Here is a 23676-nt window from a genome sequence, read left to right on the forward strand (position 1 = left end):
GTATGTTATAAAAGGGTAAACATGTACACCAGAGAGATATACCTAACTTTAGGCAAGCGGCTACCTCGAGATGAGCTCTAGTATATCTTCTTAGATTATGTATAGGTACAAGAAAACAGTTAAGTGAATAGAGCCCAAACATTTGATATCTGCACAATTTCGCTGATGGGTGCTTACTGCCTGTTACATTGTATTTTTGCTTTGTTGTATATTTGAACTATTTTATACCTAAAAGAAGAGTATATGTGGAATTACCAAACCAGAGTATAACTAACAGTTCACTGTTGCCCCTGGAATAGCTTGTATGGCTTACTAAAGCAAAAAAGAGATTCTGTGCATCATCAATACCTGTATCCAAACCATAATTAGAAACCTTTTCCAAAGCTCATCTTAGGATGGTTCTTTGTGCATTTCCTGGGCTAGAAGCAAAATTAATGAGGGTGAGATGCTTTAATTTGATTTCATTTTTTTCTCCTTCTATTCAACCTGCTTTTGTACTGTTTTATCATCCATATTTCAGGCAGAGCTTTTACAGAGTGTATGAATGTGTGATAGCTATAAAACTAGTTTTTTAAGATGTTGGGTTTTTTACATCACATACTTTTGATGAGTAACAGCAGAATTTTTGCCCTAACTACATAGTAATGCCCATGTATGATGTGTTTTTTTAATAACAGAAGACATCTCAGTAATTACCATTTTGCTTGGGCAAAATAAAATGCAAAATGAAAAGCAGTGTTTTAGCAGAGACAGTGCCTATGGAATAAAAGTCTACCAACTTGCATCGCCTCATGAAAAATACAGTTGATACTTCCATCACAATGCAGTTAGGATTAAATGATTTTAATGCATGTCAAGCACCCAGCACAGTAAAAAGCACATCAACAAATATGTTTTATTCAATACCTTGCTTCCTACTCCCTTGCATGCGAACTTGAAGGGGCAAAATAGAAGTTTAGGACAAACCTAGCACTTCCTTTTTAGCATAGGGTCTATTGTGAAACCACCAGGAAACCAGCCCTCCACATCTTAAATTTGAAAATCACAACCGAACTGAGGCACTTAGAGGAATTAGGTTCTCAACTGGGTCAAGTAGCTATGAAAAAGGACACTGTATCATCCATTGTGAGAGTTTCTATCTCAACCAAGTTGACATAATTCAGATTATATGGTGAGATTCAATCGCTTTGTTCTGATCAAAAATACAAGTTTCTTTTTTTTAATTTTTTTATATATTTTTTTAATTTTTTTATTTTTTTTTCCATCATTAACTTTTTTTTTTTTTTTTGGTTTTGCCATACATTGACATGAATCCACCACGGGTGTACATGCGTTCCCAAACATGAACCCCCCTCCCACCTCCCTCCCCATAACATCTCTCTGGGTCATCACCGTGCACCAGCCCCAAGCATGCTGTATCCTGCGTCGGACATAGACTGGCGATTCGATTCTTACATGATAGTATACATGTTACAATGCCATTCTCCCAAATCGTCACACCCTCTTCCTCTCCTTCTGAGTCCAAAAGTCCGCTATACACATCTGTGTCCTTTTTGCTGTCTTGCAGACAGGGTCGTCATTGCCATCTTTCTAAATTCCATATATATGTGTTAGTATACTGTATTGGTGTTTTTCTTTCTGGCTTACTTCACTCTGTATAATCGGCTCCAGTAAAAATACAAGTTTCTTTAGAAGTTTTTGGTGTCCTTTGGTGCCTGACATAAAAGACTCTCCAGTAAATGTCATATCTGTTGTGAATATTTTTCCCACTTTGTGCTTTAGCTTTTATTTTTGTTTACAGTTTTTGACGCCCCCCCCCCAAATAATCTACTTTTTAAAGTCAAAACTATGCTTCTTTCCCTATGGTTATTTCTATTTTATTAACAGGGAGTCCTCTCCCTTCCACAGATGAGTTAGTGTTTTAATGCTTTCATTATTTACATCTAACTCTGATCCACTTGGAATTTTTGAGGGGTGTGATACAAGTTGTTGTTGTTCAGTTGCTCAGTCGTGTCTGACTCTTTGCGACCCCATGGACAGCAGCACGCCAGGCTTCCCTGTCCATCACCATCTACCCTGTCCATCACCATCCATGAGTTTGCTCAAAATCATGTCCATTGTCGATGCCATCCAACCATCTCTAAATTGGCTTTTTATTTTCTTTTAAATAAGTACAACACTATTTTCAATAAGTGCAGCACTATTTATGATTTCTTCCTTCCCCAATGCTCTTTGTGATATCATCTTTATTTGCAGGGATTCTTTCTGAAGGACGCGAGTGTATCAGTCACCCAGAAAAGTTTTAAACCCACTTTGCAAGATTCTTGCACATCAAGAATCTTGGGTTGCCCTCTGATTTGTTCCTGCTTCTACCCTTTTGAGAGATTAATTTGGCATGTAATCTTCTCATGTATCATTGAGGGTCTGCATAGAGCTGTGAGCTCTGCTCCACTGATAAGTTTATCTTTGCATGTGCTCCATGCAGTGCCATCATTAATAAAGGATAAGAATAAAATTTAATATCTGGTAAAAGAAGTTTCCATTCATATTTCAAAAAACTAGAAAATAATTAGCCTGTTAATATGTTTCTGCAGAATCCAGGCTGCCTGTTGAGAAAACTATTTCATGCTGTTTTTCTCTTGTGGATAACTTTTCAGTAATGCTTTGCTTCACAGAGCTGTAATTATATTAGTTCTACTTTCATATTAGCAGGACTGAAGAATCTATTTTAAAAAGAAGGTTGAAAATAAAACCTTCTGTACTAGAACATCATTTTCTTCTTCTATTGACCTGATCTAAGACATTCAACTGCCATCAAACCCAGCTCTGCACAGAATAACTTTTTCAAAACTAACAGCAATACTCAGCATTTAGGTCTTACTCTTGCAACCAGGCAGTTAATTTTGCCTTTGTTTGGTTTTGCATATGTGAAATATTATTTAGAGACTTGTTCTGAAGATCTGTTGCAAGGTGAGGATAAGTATATGCGTCTGCTTTTCCCTTTTCTGTATGCTTCTAGAACTAAACCTTGGCTTGGGGGAGCTAGGGACAGTATTTCAATAAGAAATAGAAGATTATATATAATAAGTAGCTTCAAATTTGGTAAGTTTAGCAAGTTTTTCTAAAAATGTAGAAATATTCTACAGGATTCAGGTTACTGTAAGGTGTATAGGTTACTATAAGGATTCAGGTTACTATAACATCTGTTGTTATGAACTTCTAGATAGGTTGACTTTTATCAAAATTTATTTTGACACAAATAATATAGCAAGAATTGACTTGGTGTACTTTTTTATTCTTTGATAATGCCATTGTGCAGGACTTTATAGGAATTGTCACATTTAATATAAATAATGAGAAAGCTTCTAGAATTATGAGTACATATATGTTACTTTTAATGTTCCTTCAGTTCAGTTCAGTCCAGTCGCTCAGTCATGTCCGACTCTTTGCGACCCCATGAATCGCAGCACGCCAGGCCTCCCTGTCCATCACCAACTCCCAGAGTTCACTCAGACTCACGTCCATCGAGTCAGTGATACCATCCAGCCATCTCATCCTCTGTCGTCCCCTTCTTCACCTGCCCCCAATCCCTCCCAGCATCAGAGTCTTTTCCAATGAGTCAGCTCTTCGCATGAGGTGGCCAAAGTACTGGAGTTTCAGCTGTAGCATCATTCCTTCCAAAGAAATCCCAGGGCTGATCTCCTTCAGAATGGACTGGTTGGATCTCCTTGCAGTCCAAGGGACTCAAGAGTCTTCTCCAACACCACAGTTCAAAAGCATCAATTCTTCGGCACTCAGCCTTCTTCACAGTCCAACTCACATCCATACATGACTACTGGAAAAACCATAGCCTTGACTAGACGGACCTTAGTCGGCAAAGTAATGTCCCTGCTTTAGAATATACTATCTAGGTTGGTCATAACTTTTCTTCCAAGGAGTAAGCGTCTTTTAATTTCATAGCTACAATCACCATCTGCAGTGATTTTGGAGCCCAAATGTTCCTTAACTAGTAATAATAATAGATAATGTAATTTAACCATTCAAACTGTATGTTTACAATAGAGACACATAGGGATATAAAATGTTTACTAACAATGTAAAAAAAATTTATTTTGAGAACATGAGAGGAAATCAGTATTGTCATACTTACTCAATTTCAGTTTGGTATTTGTTGATGTTGTCAAAGCAAAGTAATAAAAAAATTTATAAGGTCCTACTGCATAGCTCTGGGAACTATATTCAGTATCTTATGATAAACCATAATAGGAAAAGAATATGAAAAAGAATGTACAACTATACTTCAGTGAAATAAAAATTTTTTAAAAGAATATAAGGGCCCTTTCTCTTAGCTTACTCTCTAGTTATTTTTTAATGTACATGAAAATTTCAGAATTCGTTCTTTTTAATTGTATTCTACAGGTTTTCTGTATTGTTATGAAATATTTTAAACACTGAGATATATACCAAAAATAACATGACACTCATGTACCACCACACAGGCTTAAGAAACATTATTAATAATTTGCCATGTTTGCTTCGAATCTCTCCAGATGTAACCATTAACTTCAAATTGGTGTATATGTTTGTGTTACCACATATGTTTTATATTTTTATTGCATATGTATAGATCTGTAAAGAATCTGAACATGGTTTTGTATTTTACATAAATTATTTCTGATGGTAGATACCCTTTGCAGTTTTTGTTTTTTATTCAATGTTATTTTTGAGAATTCTCCATGTTGATGCATGCAGGTGTAGTTTATTTCTCCATTCCTTTGCTGATGCATACTCATACTTAGTTTGTTTCCATTTGTTTAGTATTATGAGCAGTAGGTCAGTGAGCATCTTTACATGTGTTTTATGTATATGTTTCAGTGCTTCTGTAAGATGTATACCTAGCAGTGAACTTGCTGGCTCATAGGGTATATGCATCTTTAATTATACTTTACCAAACTGTGCGGTCCAAGATGGCTAAATTGCTAATAAATCTGTTTTAAGTAAGTTGCAATCTTAAGTCCTGTTGCTAGGCTATTGAATTTTAGCCCATCTGTTGTTTGATTTTTACTGTACAGTATTTAAATTCTTTCTATTTTATCTAAGAAGTGATAGATAATAGGTTGATTTCAGATTTGTTAGAATTTTATTAATTATCATTTTATTTGTTGATAGGCTTAGACATAAATGAATACAGTGGCAAATTATACAAGCTTTTCAAATGACAATGAACATATATTTTCTGATATTCTAAGTCAGTCCTGAAATCAGTTAACTGTTAAACACACTTTAAATTAGTATTAGGTACTTGATTTTGAATAATTACTTTAGTGACTTGAGAAACTATGACATTTTCTTTCATTATTCTATAGTCAAAACCATAAATTTCAGTTAATTTTATAATCTATGTTAACAGCATTAGCCTAACAATATATTTGTAAAAGATTTTATATACAGATGTACTCTAGTGATGACTGTGAGCTTACTCTTGAAATATATTACAATTAAGCGAATGAAATATCACAGATAAGCAAAGAACTTCAGGAAGACCTGAGCTTTGTTTCATGATTTTTTGTTCTTCAGGGAATTAGGCTGCATTTTATCACTTTTTCATATGTTCAACATAAGTGCTTTAAGAAGTAGTCTGAATTTTAGCCACGGCAGATGTATCATGTAGGGAGTATCCTGGTTTAAATTCTGAAGTACTTTCACTCCTGCTCGCTTCCCCTTGAAATCGTCTAGAAAGAAGCTGGCACATTATCTTGCGAATATTACTGGACATCAGGAAATACATGACTGGATCTAAACAGCTGTTAAAAGATGAGAAAACCAGCATGATCTCATTGGTTTTGTGAACGATTTCCTTCCAATAGCAAGACGACACATTTAGCTGTGAAGAAATATAGACAAATCGGAAGGCGTGGTAGGGAACAAAACATACAGTAAAAATGATAAGCACAATGAAGGAATTCCGGGCAGTAGTGGCATATTTACCAGAATTCGGAAATTTTGACCTCCTTTTAGAAATCCTCAATAGATTCTTGCCAATCTTAATATATGAAAGGATGATTAGTAGGAAAATTAGCCAGAACATTACCACAAGAACATAGTTAAAAATTGCTTCTCCTTTTGCATTGAGCTTATCTCTGTAATGGAAGCACATCGTGGAATTATGACCTCCTTTCTTAAGGGTTAAAATAATCATAGTTAAAAATCCAGCAAGAGCAACTATCCATACTATACAGCAAACATAAATACTCTGCTTGGTTGTTATTGCCTTCCGTTGTTGGATAGACCGATTAATTTTGATGTAACGATCCAAACTGATGAATCCAAGCAAAATAATGCTAATATACATGTTCATATAAAATAGTGTTCCCACAACCTTGCAAAGAATCACACCTAGTGTCCACTTGTTTTGGTTAATGTGATACATTATTCGGAAAGGGAGGCAGAAGATAAGTAAGAGGTCTGCAATGGCTACGTTGAGTAGGTAAATCTGAATGGAATTTCTTTTGCGGTGGATACCCAGGAATACATAGAGGGCAATTATGTTTCCAACCAGCCCCATGATGAAGATAACAGAGTAGAATGTTATTAACACACTGGAGAGTAATTTTTCATCCATGGAGCAGGCAGTAAAATTTGATGCTCCTGAGAAGTTGTGTGGCGATTGGACGCTATAATTAAAGTACACTCCTTTGGAGGAGTAAGACCAGCTGCTGACTGAAGTTGTCATCATCGTCACCATCTGACTTCTCAATCTCTTCTGTCGGGATCAAAAAATGAAGGTGCTAAAAGGACATGTTCCTTGAGTGTAGTTTTTATGTCCTCAGATGTTTCCTAAAACAGAATGCCAAACATTGAGTGAGTCGTTTGTTATGTTTGTAACAATTACTTTAGCTCAAAGCACAAATAGTAAATGATTGATTTTTCAGACATTGTAAGAAACTTTTCTTTTATCCTACTTTGGACCATGTGGATATCTCCACAATCTATGCAGGAGCATTATGGTATCACAAGACAAGCAGCACATAGTGTAAAAGTGTTGGAGCATCCTGCACTAACCTTTTCTATCCTATGGTCAGTGTTCAAGGTCTGTTGTTGTTACATTAAAATCAACTGAACTGTGAACTTGTCTTTTCTTGGGGAAGCTGGGATGGGAATAGAAATGGAGATAGAGATGACAGCTCATATTTTTCAAAGATGAGTTGTCAGTTTCCCTAAAGTGAAGACATGAGACATGAGTGAACTGAACCCACTGCTGACCCCTGTCCAGTTTCCTGCCTTGACTCTGTCCCTCATAGATGGCATTCATTCATTCATTTTGGTACCTATTGCCATGTAATGTGTGACAGACTGTGGCAGTCTCTCATTCCACAGTGGGAATAGAGGTGTGTTAGTTGCTCAGTTATGTCCAACTATTTGCACAAATAGTAGATGATTGATTTTTCAGACATTGTGAAAAATGTCCAACTGTGACCCATGGACTGTAGCCCACCAGGTTCCTCTGTCCAAGGAATTATCCAGACAAAAATACTAGAGTAGGTTGCCATCCCCTTTTCCAGGGAATAGAGGAAAGGGTCGTAAATTTCTTTTTCAATCTAACATCTCATTGAAGGTATTAAAATCACTTGCCTACAGGGGTGTGCAATTAATGTAACAGACCAATAGAGCACAGCACTTACCTGGTTAGGTAGACTCGCAACATTTGCACAGGAGAGCAAAGTAACCAAACAAAACCAAGACAGGTGATGATGGCCACCAGAGAGTCAGATTGGAGAGTCCGCTGACCTAGAAGCATAGAGTGGCAATGTAAATAGGAAAGAGGACATGCAATCCAAGATTTTGAAAGTAAGTACCTGCAGGTGACACAGACTGTGGGCTAGGGCTTTTGGGACTGTTGGTAGTGTGTGAATTCCACTTGTCTGTGGCAGCAGACAATGTTAGCAATGCTATTTGTTACCTGCTCTTTGTTTGGCATTGGCAGCTCTGAAGAGCTCAGTCTGAGAGGTCATCATAAAGAGAAGATGAGAGGATAGGATTCTAGGGGGTCTCATCACTGACTCGATGGATGTGAGTCTGAGTGAACTCCGGGAGTTGGTGATGGACAGGGAGGCCTGGCGTGCTGTGATTCATGGGGTCGCAAAGAGTCGGACACGACTGAGAGAATGAACTGAACTTAATTACAGAAGCTTCTTAGCAGGTGTAACAGCCATTCAGGGTCTCACATCAAAATGAGACCTAACTAACTCTGTGACCTTCAATAAAATAACCTTTTCTAAGCGTTAGTTTTTTTGTTTGTAGAAATGAAAAGAAATGCATTCTACAAACAACAAAACTGTTCTTTTGTTTACCTTGGCATATACAAGTGTTCAGTGACAGATTTAAAACAGCACCTTTTGATTAATTTCATTTTGGTGAATATCTTGTGCTAAGTCGCTTCAGTCATGTCTGATTCTTTACATCCCTATGGACTGTAGTCTGCCAGTCTCCTCTATCCATAGGTTTCTCCAGGCAAGAAGACTGGAGTGGGTAGCCAGTACCTTCTCCGGGGGATCTTCCCAACCTGGGGATGGAACCTGCATCTCTTATGTCTCCTTCATTGGCAGGCAGGTTGTTTACCACTGTTGTTGTTCAGTTGCCCAGTCGTGTCCGACTCTCTGTGACCCCATGGACTGCAGCATGGACCAGGCCCCTTTGTCCCTTACCATCTCCCGGAGTTTGCTGAAGCTCATGTCCGTTGCATTGGTGATGCCATCCAGCCATCTCATCCTCTGACACCCTCTTCTTCTGCCATCAATCTTTCCCAGTATCAGGGACTTTTCCAATGAGTCAGCTATTCACATCAGATGACCAAAATACTGGCGTTTCAGCTTCAGCATGAGTCCTTCCAGTGAGTATTCAGAGTTGATCTCCCTTAAGATTGACTGGTTTGATCTCCTTGCTGTCCAAGGGACTCCAGCACCATAGTTCGAAGGCATTAATTCTTTTGCGCTCTGCCCTTTTTACAGTCCAGCTCCCACAATGGTACGTTACCAGTGGGAAGACCATAGCCTTGACTTTATGGACCTTTGTCACCAGAGTTATGTCTCTGCTTTTCAACACACTGTCTAGGTTTGTCATACCTTTCCTGCCAAGAAGCAAATGTCTTCTGATTTCATGGCTGCAGTCACTATCCGCAGTGATTTTAGAGCCCAAGAAGAGGAAATCTGTCACTGCTTCCACCTTTTCACCCTCTATTTGCCATGAAGTAATGGGGCCGGATGCCATGATCTTAGTTTTTTTAATATTTAGTTTTAAGCCAGCTCTTTCACTCTCCTTCTTTACCCTCATCCAGAGACTCTTTAGTTCCTTTTCGCTTTCTGCCATTAGAGTGGTATCATCCGCTTATCTGAGGTTTTGATGTTTCTTTACCCCTAGCACCTCCTAAATACTGCTTGTAAAATGAAGGTGAATATGACAGAGACCCTGCTCTCGGAAAATATCTTTGCAAGAGTGTGCATTCAAACTTTGAATGCTGTAAAGTAGATTTGAATTACCATAATTCATTTCCTGATTTGACATTATACACAGAGAAAAACATTTGAAAGAACTTAGCCCTTCTTAAAACTCTACCCATAATTTCATCCAGAAGAAACCATTTTAGTAGAGGATGAAATTCCAGTTTAAATTTTTGTAAAGAGGGAAATTGAATCCTTGGAAGGGGAACTGACTGGTGAAAAGGAAGTTATGTAATCCCCAGTGACAGCCTGTCCCCAGAGTGCAGGCTCAGAACAACAGAGGGAGGGAGGCAAGAGGACCAAGGCCAGTCTTTTGTGTGTCTCAACTGCAGGGAGCCAGATTTCACAAAGTTGTTAGAAACTTACAGGTGTGCTTCTGGTCAGCTAAAATTCTAAAAAGGAAAAGGCAATCTAGGAAGAATGTCAGGCTGCCAAAAATGGAGCTGAACATGCAATGTAGATTACCAGGAAGAGAAGGGCCCCTGGAGGGGGACCTGTGTTGTGTGGTCACATAGGGAGATGACTGAGGCTCAGGTAGAAACAGCTCATGGCCACTGATGAAAGTGAGCTGAGGCATGACAGGTGACGTGATTTTGAGAGCTCAGATAGCTGAAATAACTTTGAAAACTGTAGAGGATTTTTTTTTTCTTTTCTTTTCTCCATTGCTATATTTTAAATTCCATTAGAGGGCGACAGAGGATGAGATGGTTGGATGACATCACTCATTCAATGGCCGTGAACTTGGGCAGACTCCGGGAGATGGCGAGGGACAGGGAAGCCTGGCGTGCTGCAGTCCATAGAGTTGCAAAGAGTCGGACATGACCAAGCAACTGAACAACAGAGTTAGGAAACAAGTCTGCTTAATTTGCCTCTGTGTACCAAGTGCTTACCACAATAAATGCTGTTGAATGAAAGAGGGGATTTACTCAAAAAGTTTGTGAAGTCCTACATGTGGATATTAAAATCAACTGTTCAAGTACAGGAAAGGCGTTAGCTCCGTTAACAGAAACACAGTTGTAGTTGACTGCAGTTGCCATATCCATTGTGTGATGTGGCTGCAACAAAAACTAACCTGTCCTTGGTTGACTTCATGCCTGTGGAGTGTCTTCAATGAAGACTGTCCTACCAATCCAGTTCTGTCCTCAGCTGGTAAGGTCTGACCCTGAGTACAGGGTTTCATCCTCAGCAGCACACTAAGAAAAGGCCACAGAGCCAGAGGGGGTTGGGGTGGGGAAGAGCAAGGAGCAAGTGGAAGGGAACAGGCGCCTGGAGATGGGAATGCGTTCAAGGCCGTGGAGAAAGGGATTGCACCTTGTGTTGTATGTCTCCCGAAAGCAGAACAAGGACCAGTGAGTAAAAATGCCAAAACAGATGTCTCCTTTTAAGGAAATACTTTTTTAGAATGAAACCATCTATCTTGGGAAGTAGTAAGGGTCTTACCACCAGAGATTTTTTTGAGACTACCATGATTGGGTACTTTGTAGAAGGGACTCTCAGTAAGTCTCAGTCCTGGCTACGTATTAGAATCCTCTTGATGGCTTTTTAAAGATACCAGTGCCTGGCCCCCTCCCTAGATCTTCTGATTTAATTGGTCTGGAACGGCTCCAAGCAATGGTTTCCTCTAAAAGCTCCTCAGGGCATTCTAATGTACAGTCAGAATTGAACCCTCGAGCTAGATGACTGAACCGATAAGTAATATTTATTTAGCATTTGCTGTGTACCAGGCAGTGTGTTAATAAGCATATTTATATTATTTCATTTACATAATCCTTATAATAACTTTGTGAGGGAGGTATTAATGAAAAATAAAGATGTTCATGATTGCTAACCATGACCACAGATCCATCTGACTTTCAGAGCCAGTGATCCATTTCACCAAACCTCGCTCCTCCTAATCCCAAATGATCAGCATTTTCTTTATCAATGATGAGTTCTGTCAGCAATACTTTGATATGATTCCTTTAACATTATCCACACTAGCAATTTTAAGGAAAGATTATGTCACCTAAATTTACCTCTTTGAAAAAGGTACTAATCTTTTTGTTTGCTATGTTCATGAAAATAAGTCAGTCAGTCCAGAGTTTGCTGAAATTCTCAGAATGCTGAACAGATTTTCCCCCAAAGTATACCTTTCAAACTTATTTCTAGGCCTGATAGCCATGATCAAGATGTTTCTAGAAAGCCATTTAGCACAAAGCCTGAAACCATTTGCCTCAGCTCCAATCTGCAGATAAAATAAATAATAACTGAGTAAGATCACCAATAAGCCTTCCTTGTTTTGCTGCACTTTCAAGCTCAAAGAGAACAATGTATTTTTTAAATAATAATAATATCCATCATTTAGAAGCCTATATTGAATGGCTAGTGTTGTCATTTATTAATGAATTAACAGATAAGATTCCATTTTGAACTTAATGGCTGATTTCTGTCTCCTTTACAATGTGCCAGTCACTTTCTATTCCCAAGGCCATTTACTGATGTTTTCAAAACTACTTACTTGATTTGTTAAGAATGGCCAGTGAAGATAAACAAATCACTACATTCACAGAGTGGACCAATTTCCCAGTGGATATGAGTTGTGACTTGTGTGATGTGGTCACTGTGGTTTTTTGATAGTAGATGGTTAATGGTTTTTAATGGTATTACTTGACAAATCCTGACGTTTGCAACCCTGTTATTACTGCTGCATTGTACCCACTAGCACCACCTTTCTGTGCCAGTAATTTTTCAACTGGCTGCTATAGGAACTTCTGTACTCAGAGGCAGGACCCAAGATTCCACTGTAGCCTCCAATGAGCAAAAGCTTTTTAAATGCAGTTTGGGGGGACTTCTCTGGTAGCACAGAGGATAAGAATCCACCTGCCATTGCAGGGGACATAGGTTAAATTCCTAGTCCAAGAGGATTCCACATGCCACGGGGCAACTAAACTCATGCCCCACAACTACTGAGCCCACACTCTTGCGCCCCGGAGCCGCAACTCCTGAGCCCATATGCCACACGTACTGAAGCCTGCCCACTCCAGGGCCCGCAACAACTACTGCGTGCTGCAGCTACTACAGCCCATGTGCCTAGAGCCTGCTCTCTGCAACTACAGAAGCCACTGCAATGAGAAGCCCACACACCACAGTCAGAGAAAGCCCACACAAAACAACAAAGACCCAGCACAACCAAAAATAAGTGTTAAAAAATAGTTGAAGCTTTTCAGAATTTATAGCTAACAAAATATCAGTGAAAATTATTTCCCATATAATAAATTCATGTATAAAAATGCAGTTTGGTTATGTTTGTGAAAACATCACATAGAAAATACATACCTATTTGGCAGTGCTATCAGCCTTTCACATTTGTAGTTTGATGTGATATCCACTGAATCATTCAGGCCATGCTTTAAAAATTGCACTAATTGCTGCATACAAAATGAAAATTAAAAAGCATGTCATTTTGGAAAGAATACTATTAGTAGTACATAAGGTTTTGTTATCAATTTAACTGTGGTTAAAACATTTTTTAAAATTTAAGTGCATTGACTAAAGTGTATTTTGCTTTTTCTTTTCTCCAATATTCACCATAGTAACCTCTGAAACATGAAACTTAAATTTTAATTGATCTGATAATGACCATAAAATAGAAGCCATATAATAAAGAAAATATTATCATTAAAAGTAGGGAGTCAGCATAACTTAAAAGGTACTTATGGAAATAAAGTGTGTTACATATGAAAATAACTTTTAATCAATTCAAGTAGATCTGCAAGTCTTTGTCCAGGATACAAAACATAGTACAAACAATGTGACTATATTGATAGTATGATCTTAAACATCACATATCCTAAAGAAGATACGGCCTCATTTTAAGTCAAGGCAGTGGTATCATTCAAGCAGTTTACTCAGAGTTCTGGAAGCAAAGCATTGCTAGTCACCCATGAAGCAAGTTTCATTTTTATTATTCAGATCATCAAAATGTAACTTCAAAAAGGATCATTTATGCAGTTGAAATCAAGGCATACTCACAGTTCAGGCTCTCCTGAAGTAAAAGGAGCTGATCCCCAAGCTTCCCTACACACAGACTTGTCTTGGTGTGTCAGCTGGGTTCCTCCATCCGGTTGTGGTGCAATTGGTTGGGTTTGTCTTTTTTAATATATTTGAATGTGGTAATAGGTGTATTTTTCTCCTTTCTTTTTTCAATATGACAACCCTTAGACTCCCTGTGAAAATATTAAGAACTTCACCACTATGCAAAACTTTTATCTTTAAGCTCAATCAACACAACTTTAGGAAATTGCTTATATCTTTTACATGAATACCTTCCACCTTGACAATTATGAAAAATTTTCCTTCCTCCCCCCAAAAAAAGAAGTCTATAAATTCTAAGCTAAAATATTCATTTTCTGTTTTTCCTAAGTAACAATACATAATATGCTGTCTGGACCTTTAAAGCATAAGCATTTAATTTCTCTTTCTGGATTCATTTTAGAAACTGGCAATCAACATAAAATAGCATTCCTATATTGCATTATAGTAACATGAGTAATGAATCATTTTATTATTTAGTTTTAAAGTGTTACTTAGTGTATTTTATGTATTCCCTTAATTAAGACCTTGGATTTATTTTCTAACAGAATCTTATAATTTTAGGATTAGATGAAATTTGTAATAGTATTCTCTCCTTGATAAACTTTCCCAAGTAGATTGAAATATCTCCTATATTTTAAAGAAAATAGTGAAGTTACTCTGCAGGGAGTGTTTAACCACTATATGTCCATCTTAACTGCTGGCCCTGCAGTTTAATCACATTTCCCCTTTTTTTTGTTGTTGTCATCTGAAGGGAAGAAAAGTTAGTTCTTATCCTCCCCACAATTATTGCCCTGCAACTCTGTTTATTTTGCACTAAATAATATTTAACTCATTGGGCTTTATCTAACAATTCTAATTATCTGGGAGCACATTCTCTCTCCTAAACATCGTATTCTCCAGTGCTCTTAGTTTGTTATAAATTTGACACATGGGACAGAATATTTTTAAATTGCTAGAATAAAAACATTTTGTAGCTCTTACTTCCCCCTAGAACTTCTGAGAAGGAAGATCATTACTGTATTGGTCTAGGAGGAATTTCGTGTGGGGAAGGCAGGTGTAAAAAAGCACAATATTACCTTAACTATTTTTAAATGTATAGTTTAGTGGTGTTAAGTATATTTATATTGTGCAAATATACTTATATTGTTATGTTTATGCTGTGTAAGTATATTTATATTCTTCAGTGGTGCTAAATATACTTATTGTTATGTTTGTATCTAGAAATTTTTCATCTTGCAAAACTGAAATTCCGTGTCCACTAAACAAGAACCCCTCCTCTCTCTACCCCCACCCTTGGCAACTACCTTTTTACTTTCTGTGATTTTCAATACTCTAGATAATTCATCTGAGTCAAATCATATAGTATTTGGCTTTTTATGCCTGGCTTATTTTGTTTAGCATAATATCCTTGAGGTTCACCCATGTTGTACCATATGACAGACTACTTTTTAAAGGTACATAATATTCCACTGTATGTATAGACCACATTTTCTTTATCCATTCATCTGTCAGTGAACATTTGAATTGCTTCCACCTCTTGACTATTGTGAATAATGCTGCAATAGACACAGGTGTACAAATAGCTTTTCAGAATCCTGGCAGGAATTTTTTAATGACTAGTGTTTATTATATGTTCTATTTCATAAAATCAAATATAAATTTTTTATCATAGTAGCTATTTTTCCACACCTAAGCCATCCCCTTTTCAAAACACTAATTATATTTCAATCTTCAGTTCCCTAATGACCCTACTGTGACCCAGTTTTGAGTATAAGCTTTTCTTAGTTCTTCCTTTGTATGAGCCTTTTTCCTGTTCATCCTGAGCTTTCTGCTTTTTGTCTCGGTGTTCTTAGCTTATTCCCATACATCCTCTTCCGCTCACCCTTCCCCTTCCTTGAACTTTGTTGCTATCTTAGCTCTTTATACAAAAGATAAAAGTAGAAAAGAAGAAATAAACAGATATGCTGGTTTCTGCTCTTACTGATATCACCCACCTGCCTCTCTTTATCTAAATCCCAACCCTGGTTAAATTCAGCTGACCTCCCATTCCAGGCCTGAACCCCACCAGCTAAAATGAGGACCACTGGGTGTAAACACAGAATAGTGTTCATGGGTCTTGCTTTAAACTCATAACCACACACCTTGAGTGGGCTCCTATGCTGCCAGCAGTCCTGCCCTATTTCCTTAGTCTGGGGCTTCTCAAAGCATGGGTTCCCAGACTAGTAGCATCAACGTCACTCAGGAACTTGTTAGAAATGCATGGTCTTAACCTCATCCCAGACCTTATGAGTCAGAAACTTGGGGGGATGTAGGCCAGCAACTCTATATGATACTAAAGTTTGAGAACCACTGTCTTAGTTCATTTTCCTATCCTTTGAAAATACTTTTTCACACCTTCACTCTTCTCACGCTGCCAACAGCCCCCTCTCCTTCCCCACTGTCAATTGCTGATCACTTTTTATTTCAAGTAAATGGAAAATAGAAGTGCTCAGAAGAGAACTTCCTCATCTTCTAACATTCACATCTGCCTGCATCTACAGGTGCCTCCCTCACCGTCACTAGGGCCAACCCCCTTCCCACTTGTACACTACATCCCATCCCCTTTCTTTTCTGAGGTCATTTTTTTCCTTTTTATAGGATCTTTCCCACCAGCATGCAAATGTCTGTCTTTAAAAAACAAAACAAAATTTCCCTGAAGATGTCGATGCAGTGACCTAATGCATATGTTGTTATGTGAAAACTTTGAGTATGTGTATGCATTGTCTCATGTTCAAAACAAAACAATGGAAGGATAAACCAAAAACGGATACACATGGTTGCCAATGAGGAGGGAGAGACTGGGCTTGAGGGGAGGGAACAAAAGGTAGGCCTCTCTGAAAGGTATTTGTTTATGGTTGGGCTTCCCTGGTGGCTCAGACAGTAAAGAATCTGCCTGTTATGCAGGAGACCCAGGTTTGATCCCTGGGTCAGGAAGATCCCCTGGAGAAGGAAATGGTAACCCATTCCAGTATTCTTGCCTGGAAAATCCCATGGACAGAGGAGTCTGGCGGGCTACAGTCCATGGAGTCCCAAAGAGTCAATTCAGACCCAACTGAGCAACTAACACAGTTGCCTTTGAAACTTTATGTACATGTTTTGTATAATTAGAACACCAAATTAAGTCAAAATCTAGTTAAAACAAATTGACTTCACTATGTAACAAATTGAAAGTAAAACCACAAGGAGAATTCTTTTAAGTGACTTTAAAATAGGGTTACAGGTTAAGTATTATACAAGGAATTGCAGGCACCTTTCACTCAGATTCCCCATATGTGAACATTTTACTGGTGAAATGATGTGGTTTGTTTTAAAAGACTTCAGCAAAAACATAATAACAATAAATGGTTGGAGATAGATAAAGCAATAATGACAGAATGTCAATAATTGTGAAACTGGGTGATTTGTACATGAAGGTTTTGTTAATTTGGTTTCTCCAGTTGTAAATATTAAAAAGTTAAAGAAACCTCCTTGGCTTCACATTCTCTTCTAGCTACATCCCATTTTTCTAATCCTACTACAGTAAAGTTTTGAAAGATATCTGAATTTACTATTTCCACATCATCTCTTCCTATTCTCTCTTGAACATAGTTCAGTGGGGATTTTTGTCTCTGTTATACCACCAAATGGCAACCCACTCCAGTATTCTTGCCTGTAGAACCCCATGGACAGAGGAGCCTGGCAGGCTACAGTCCATGGGGTCACAAAGAGTTGGACATGACTGAGCGACTTCACTTTCATACCACCAAAATCCTTCTTATCGAGGTCATCAGGGAATTTCAAGTTGCCAGATATCATGATCAATTCTCACCTTTAATGACTTCTTAGTAGCCTTTCAGGACACCAGTGTCTTCTGATTTTCCCCTTGCTTCACTGTCCAGACATTTTGTTTCCTTTGCTAGATTGTTCTCATCTTCCTTGCCTCAAATACTGGTGTGTACCAGGTCTCAATTCTCTGACCTCATCTTTTCTATTAGTAGTTCACTCCCTAAGTGATTTCATTCATTATCTTGGCTATAAATATTATGTACATGCTTTTGATCCCAAATTTATATCTCTAGTCCCAGCCTTCCCTCTCCTGTCTTAAATGACCTCACACTCAATTTGTGTGAAACCAAATTCTCGACCCCTCTTTCATATTTCTACTCCTGTGTTTCCCAAATTCAGTAAATGACATCCTCATTTTCACTCAGTTGCTCAGGACAAAAACCTAATTACCATACTTGACCTATCTCTCTCTTTCACACCTCATATCCAGCAGCAGTTCTTGTCAAATTTACCTTCATAACATATCCTAAATGTGACCACTTTTTACCCTCCCAGCCTCTATAACTCTGGTCTAGTCCAAATCACCATCTTCTCTTGCCTGAACACCCACAGAAGCCTCCTACCTGGTCTCCTTTCGTCCATTCTTGCGCCCTTGCCATTTCTTCTCCCTGCAGCAGCTCAAGTGATCCTTTCCAAACCTAAAACTCATCTTCATGCTCTCCTGCTCAAAACTTCCCAATGGTTTCCCATCTTGCTCAGCCTAAAACCCAGAGCTCTGTCCTTGACTTCAAAACCCTAGACAATAGGGTCATTGATCATCTAAATCTCATTTCCTACCACTCTTACCTTTGTTCATTCCTTTCCCAACACACTGGCTTCCTCACTCTTCTCCAAACATAGCAACCCCCTTTGTGCCTCTGAGCTTTTCTACATAGTATGCTCCACACCAAGATCTTACCTCCATGTGACTTTCTGCCCCTTCATTCTGGTGTGTGTTCACCTATTACCCTATTAGAGAGGTCTTCTCTGACACTCCTTGTCTTACTAAATAGCAGCTCCCTAGTCTCCAAACCTGTAACACCTACCTCCTCACCAGCTTAATTTTCCCTCCCTAGCACTTAACATTACTAGAGTCTTCTATTCATTTACGTATGTTGGTTTGTTTATTCTTTATCTTAAGTTCCAATTTTATGACTTATCTCACTAAAGGGTTTGTTGAGAGTGACTGAATCCACACCCTCTTGGATAAATCTCAGTGTAACATTAACTTAAGCATAAATATAGTCAACAAACTATAAAGTGTATGCCCTGAGATTCAAATTTAAGCTTCTACTACTCCTTCCTAAAAAGGTAATGATGACACTGGCCAGGAGACCCTGTCTGGGTCTAGTCTGTATTTTCTTCTTCTGCATCAGGCCCTTCCTTTTCTAGGCTTGTTCATTTGCCGTGCCCCACACTAGATCTCTTATCATTGATCTCTGAACCAACTGAAAGTTCGCATTGAGAGAGAGCATTCTGTCAGTTGGTTTCTGTAGAGGTTTGCCTGTCCTTCCATAGACCCTACCAGCTACTTTGTGTCTTCCTGCAGTTTGTTCACCATCCATGTACGCTTGCTTTTTCTCTCCTCTTTCTCTCACTCATACACACATTTATACTCAAGGGCTCATTTTTCTTTGTGCTACACTCTATTGTAAAGGTCTTTAAATACCCTTGGACAAAAAATAGCTTCTAAAAGGATTCTTTTAATCCTTCCCACTTTTGTATATCCATCATCAAACATCACTCTGGGTGTACCAGCTCAGAATTTTATTCTATGGGTCTCTTCATGCCCACTATCATGTAGGCTAAACCTGAACTAAAACTGGGTCATTTTATATCTGATCAAGTGTGGGAGAGAATAAAAAATACCTTTATCTTCCAAGCCTGAAGAGGCTTGCCTTTTTCACTAAACCCATATTTTAAGAGCAGGTCATAACATATGTAATGTTAGTCACAGAGAGGAGCATAGTATTTGAGCAGAGACCAAAGTTCCCTACAATTAAATGCCTTCCTGACACCAGCCTCAACAATGTCCCAGAAAAAGGCATATGCAGGAGGACTAGGTCCTATAAAGAGACTCTCACTGTAACCAAAAATCATATGATTCTTAGACAGCCCTGGTCAAGCAGCTGCTCCTCGGGGCTGGGTGGGGAGGTCTTTACCCTGGACTAGAGGCCAGCCCAGTAGTCTCCTTCCCCCCTTCTCTTTTCTCACTTCCCCTTCCCACAGAAAAGAAGGGCACATCCAGAGAAGAGACCCCAGGAAGGAAGAGCATTGAATTCCGGAGGAGAAGGGCTCAATTAGAGTCATTAAATCTTACTTGGGAGTGGAATGAATAAAGAAAAATAGGATGGTGGGACAGGGGGCAGAAAAAGGGTCATCAACATCCCCTAAGGGCCAAGATACAGTGGCTCTGTAGATAAAGTCAGATTTCAGGAAACTTAGGTGTAAAATATACTTTTCCTTAAACAAATGTAGGCTGTCACTCAGTGAGGGAAAATATTGCATGAAAAGGCAGAAAACACATCTGTCTGTCTGTCTTGAACATCCATTCCTCCTGAGTGGTTCCAAGCACCACACCCTAATCTTGGAAGCAAATAATTCCTGAAAAATGTTGGATAAAACAGGTAAGTCTTTGGAGAAATCAGCCAGACATGAGAATAGACAAATAATTCAAGCATCCAAAGTAATTCCAGGAGTTTTTAAAGTATTTTACTATATGGGCTTCCCTGATGGCTCAGTGGTTAAGAATCCGCCTGCCAATGCAGGAGACACAGGTTCGATCCTTGGTCCGGGAAGATCCCCTGGAGAAGGAAATGGCAACCCACTCTAGTATTCTTGCCTGGGAAAACCTATGGACAGAGGAGCCTAACAGGCTACAGTCCATGGGGTCACAAAGAGTCAGACGCGACTTAGCGACTGAACAACAACAAATACGGTCATGTTATTTGGCTTTGTATAAACTGTTCATTGACAATTAATCATTTTCTTTGGTTTGTTTTTCTTTTCAGCCCCACTGTGTTCTCCTTGCCTCAAAGGAAAATTCGGCACCTGTTAAACTTGGGGGCTTTGGGGTAGCTATTCAATTAGGGGAGTCTGGACTTGTAGCTGGAGGTAAGAGTACTTTTTTAAAAAATTTCCTTCAAAACGGCATCACTTTTTAGGCTGGTGTAAAGTTTTCAAACTAAATATTAGTCTATCCTCAGTGTTTCAGACCACATTCCACCCCACCCAAAAAAAGTGCCATAATATAGTTTTGAATTTAATAATTCTATAATAATAATTAGAATTTTAGTCTCTTAAGAATAGACTCCTTAGTCTCTTAAGAATAGACTCCATCTTTTTACTCTTTGTATCCTCAACATTTAACAGGGAAGAGACCCAACATACAGAGATTAAAACAGTATTGGAAGAAGGTGATATTTGAGGCAAAGTGACTTTTAAAGTTGAACTGGCTGAATGAAGTCAAATCTAAAGTGTGTGGATTCACTTCTTTCAGGTTATATCTGTGGCTGATTTTTAATTTCACACTGCTTTCTTCTTTCCGTTTGTGAAAGAGTCACACTCAGGCCATCAGTCTGTGTGTTTGGGAAGAGCAAGCAGATATGAGCACAGACTGATTTTATTATTAGCCAAAGCAAACATAACTAGAAATTTCCCATGCCAGAATAAAAAAGGAAGAAAAGTTAAAACAAACTTTCTTCACCAGTATGCAGAGGTGGATGCTAATTACAGACTCAAGTATTTGGTTTTATTTATTCCTTTCAGTAGATTCCAGCTCAGAATGCTGCCCTGTTTTTAGTTTTGTTCTTTAGTTTTGCAAATTGCTTAGTTCTGCATTCTACCAACTACTAGTCTTCTAGCCATTGCTTTCTATTTTCCATCTCCAAGTACTGCCAGCCTTCACAAAGAGGAAAAATATCAACAGAACCTTTTAAAACCTGTCATCTTTCAAGAATGCTTACATTAAATTAAAATACCTGACAAATGATAAATATCAAAATAATAATCTTTTACACAGAATATTTCATTTCATTTCATTTCATTTACTGTTACTAAAATATCAAAGCGGTATTAACACAGGCCATCTTCTGAAAAATGAGCTATGAGTCATAGTTGTAGTCTTTAAATCATTATTTACCACATTGCCCTCCAAAATTAAATTGTGTTTAGATTTTCTTCTAGTTTTGTGTTTTCTTCTAGTTAATCATTTCCAAGAATAGGAGAAATTGCAAGTTGAGTATTGTTTTGAAAACTGATTATTTTTTCTTCTAATTCTAATGAACTAGTGAATTAAAAACCTATGAAAAGTTTGAAACTTATCATCTGTGATCAGAAGACTGACCATAGGGTCAGGTAACAACATGCAGTTTAACCATAGAATCACTGAATCAGAATTCGAAGAGGCCTTAAACTTCTCCAGTCTCGTAAACTAATGATTGAATTCTCTCATAAAATTCCCTGCAAAAGACTGAACTCTAGTTTAATTCCTCAGGTGGCAAAGAATTCACTATGTCCCAGGACAGTTCATTCCATTTTTTAAAAGCTCCCTAACTATTGAAACATCCATCCTTGCATTAAACAGAAGTCTATCTTCCTGTAACTTCCACCCAGGAGTCCTACTTCTGGCTTTTGGAGCCACGGTGAGAAATTTTAATCGTTCCACACGATAGTCATTCAGATGCTTAAAAACTGCCATCATATCCACCTTTTTATCCAAGTTAACTCGCCTAGGTTGATTTAGCCATCATTCCTCACATAAACTGCTTCAGTCTCCTGACTGCACCAAGTACGGAGCCAAAACTGAGCACATCTCCAGGCACTTCCAACACGTAGAAACTTGAAGCTATCACTGCTTTTGCTGTGGATCTTACATTCCTATTAGCCTCCCCAAATTGCATGAGCTTTTAGGACAACCCTGTTGTAACACTGGTGGCTCATATTAATCTTGTAATCAACTACAAATCCCAAGTTGTTTCTAAACAAACATTGCTGTTTAACTCTCTCACATCCACTATTTGTACAGATCACCCCCGTGTTAAGGCTACACAATTAAATAACAAATTGTGATGATTATATCCTCAAGGTTGATGGGATGATATGATATAAAATGAATTCCTTTTATATGCTGTTATATATATTGGCCATTTAGAGTGACTTTGTTTCTCTTGATCTCAATTTGCATCCTGTTAGCATTAAAGATGGTATGGACTTCATTTTACTATGTACCTTGACTGAAGGGGAAAAACAGATTCATGACTTATCCAGACGTTTTTTACATGTTAGTCTATTTTACTAAAGTCCATGAATCTTTCCCATCAAGTTTGTATTTTTAAAGCTGATTTTTAACCCACAGTGTATCAGTTGTGCAAAATTTATTTTTCTCAGTCCTTATAGAGTCAAAATACTTTGTGGTGGTCAAAATACTGTCATTTCTTAAACATACCTTTGCTTGCATTACTACTTCAAGTATTACAATGTCTTTAAAATGCAATCTACATATGTAGATAAAGGATAAATGATTTCTCTTATAAAAAGTTTTCATGTTGTTTAAGATACTTCTGAAAATGTATCAGCTCATTTGCTAATATCTAAAAGAAAGCTATTTCCCTGTTAGATTGGAATCTTTGATCACTGAGTCCTCCAAATCAAAAGTAATTCTGTCCATTATATGTCCTATATAATAAAAAGCCATTTACATATATTTACATGTTCCCTATCAGAAACTCAGCTGTTTGGAAACTCACTTATCCAGAATATAACTAGGAACCTAGAAAATAAATGTAATAGCAGCAAGACATTTTCTGCCCTTAGTACCTGTTCACGGTTCTCTCGAGTGAACATGTGAAGACACACTCTGAGGCTGACATGCTTCCATTTTTCAGGAAGTTTTGTAGATTGGCGTTCCTTCATAGCTTACACCTGTCTTTCCCTCTGGTTAGAATGCCTTTTGTCATTTTGTGTATCTAGTTAACAAAGTATTCTTAGAAGCAGGCTGATTGTCACCATCCCAAGTTAGGTAACCCTGTTCATTCTCTCCCATATTCCCATAGCTGTCTGGCCTACATGCCTTCATATAGCATTTCACACAGGGATTTATAATTATATCAAAGACTGAGCTTTGTGAGGGCAAAGGGGGACCATGGCTTATCCCTTGTATGTCCCCAGTGGTCCTAGACCACTGTGTCTAGGACCCAGCAGGCACTTGGGAAATTTTTACTAAGTGAAAGAATCTGGTTTCTAATGAGTTTACAGTTTATAG

The 23676-nt window shown here is 38.2% G+C and overlaps 2 protein-coding genes across 6 annotated transcripts in view; one reads left to right on the top strand and one right to left on the bottom strand.

Moving 5' to 3' along the window:
* Positions 1-23676, top strand: part of CASK (calcium/calmodulin dependent serine protein kinase) — a 385638-nt gene that overhangs the window by 228789 nt on the left and 133173 nt on the right. For all 5 annotated transcript variants that reach the window (XM_068962176.1, XM_068962178.1, XM_068962179.1 and 2 more), the window contains exon 6: positions 20426-20528. In XM_068962176.1, coding sequence (XP_068818277.1) covers positions 20426-20528 — 103 coding nt within the window. The remainder of the gene's footprint in view (positions 1-20425; positions 20529-23676) is intronic.
* GPR34 (G protein-coupled receptor 34) lies at positions 5627-6751 on the bottom strand. Its single transcript, XM_068962933.1, has one exon. The coding sequence runs from the start codon at positions 6743-6745 to the stop codon at positions 5627-5629; it is 1119 nt and encodes a 372-aa protein (XP_068819034.1). The 5' UTR covers positions 6746-6751.

Source organism: Capricornis sumatraensis, chromosome X (genome assembly GCF_032405125.1).
Source record: "Capricornis sumatraensis isolate serow.1 chromosome X, serow.2, whole genome shotgun sequence".
Taxonomy (NCBI): domain Eukaryota; kingdom Metazoa; phylum Chordata; class Mammalia; order Artiodactyla; family Bovidae; genus Capricornis; species Capricornis sumatraensis.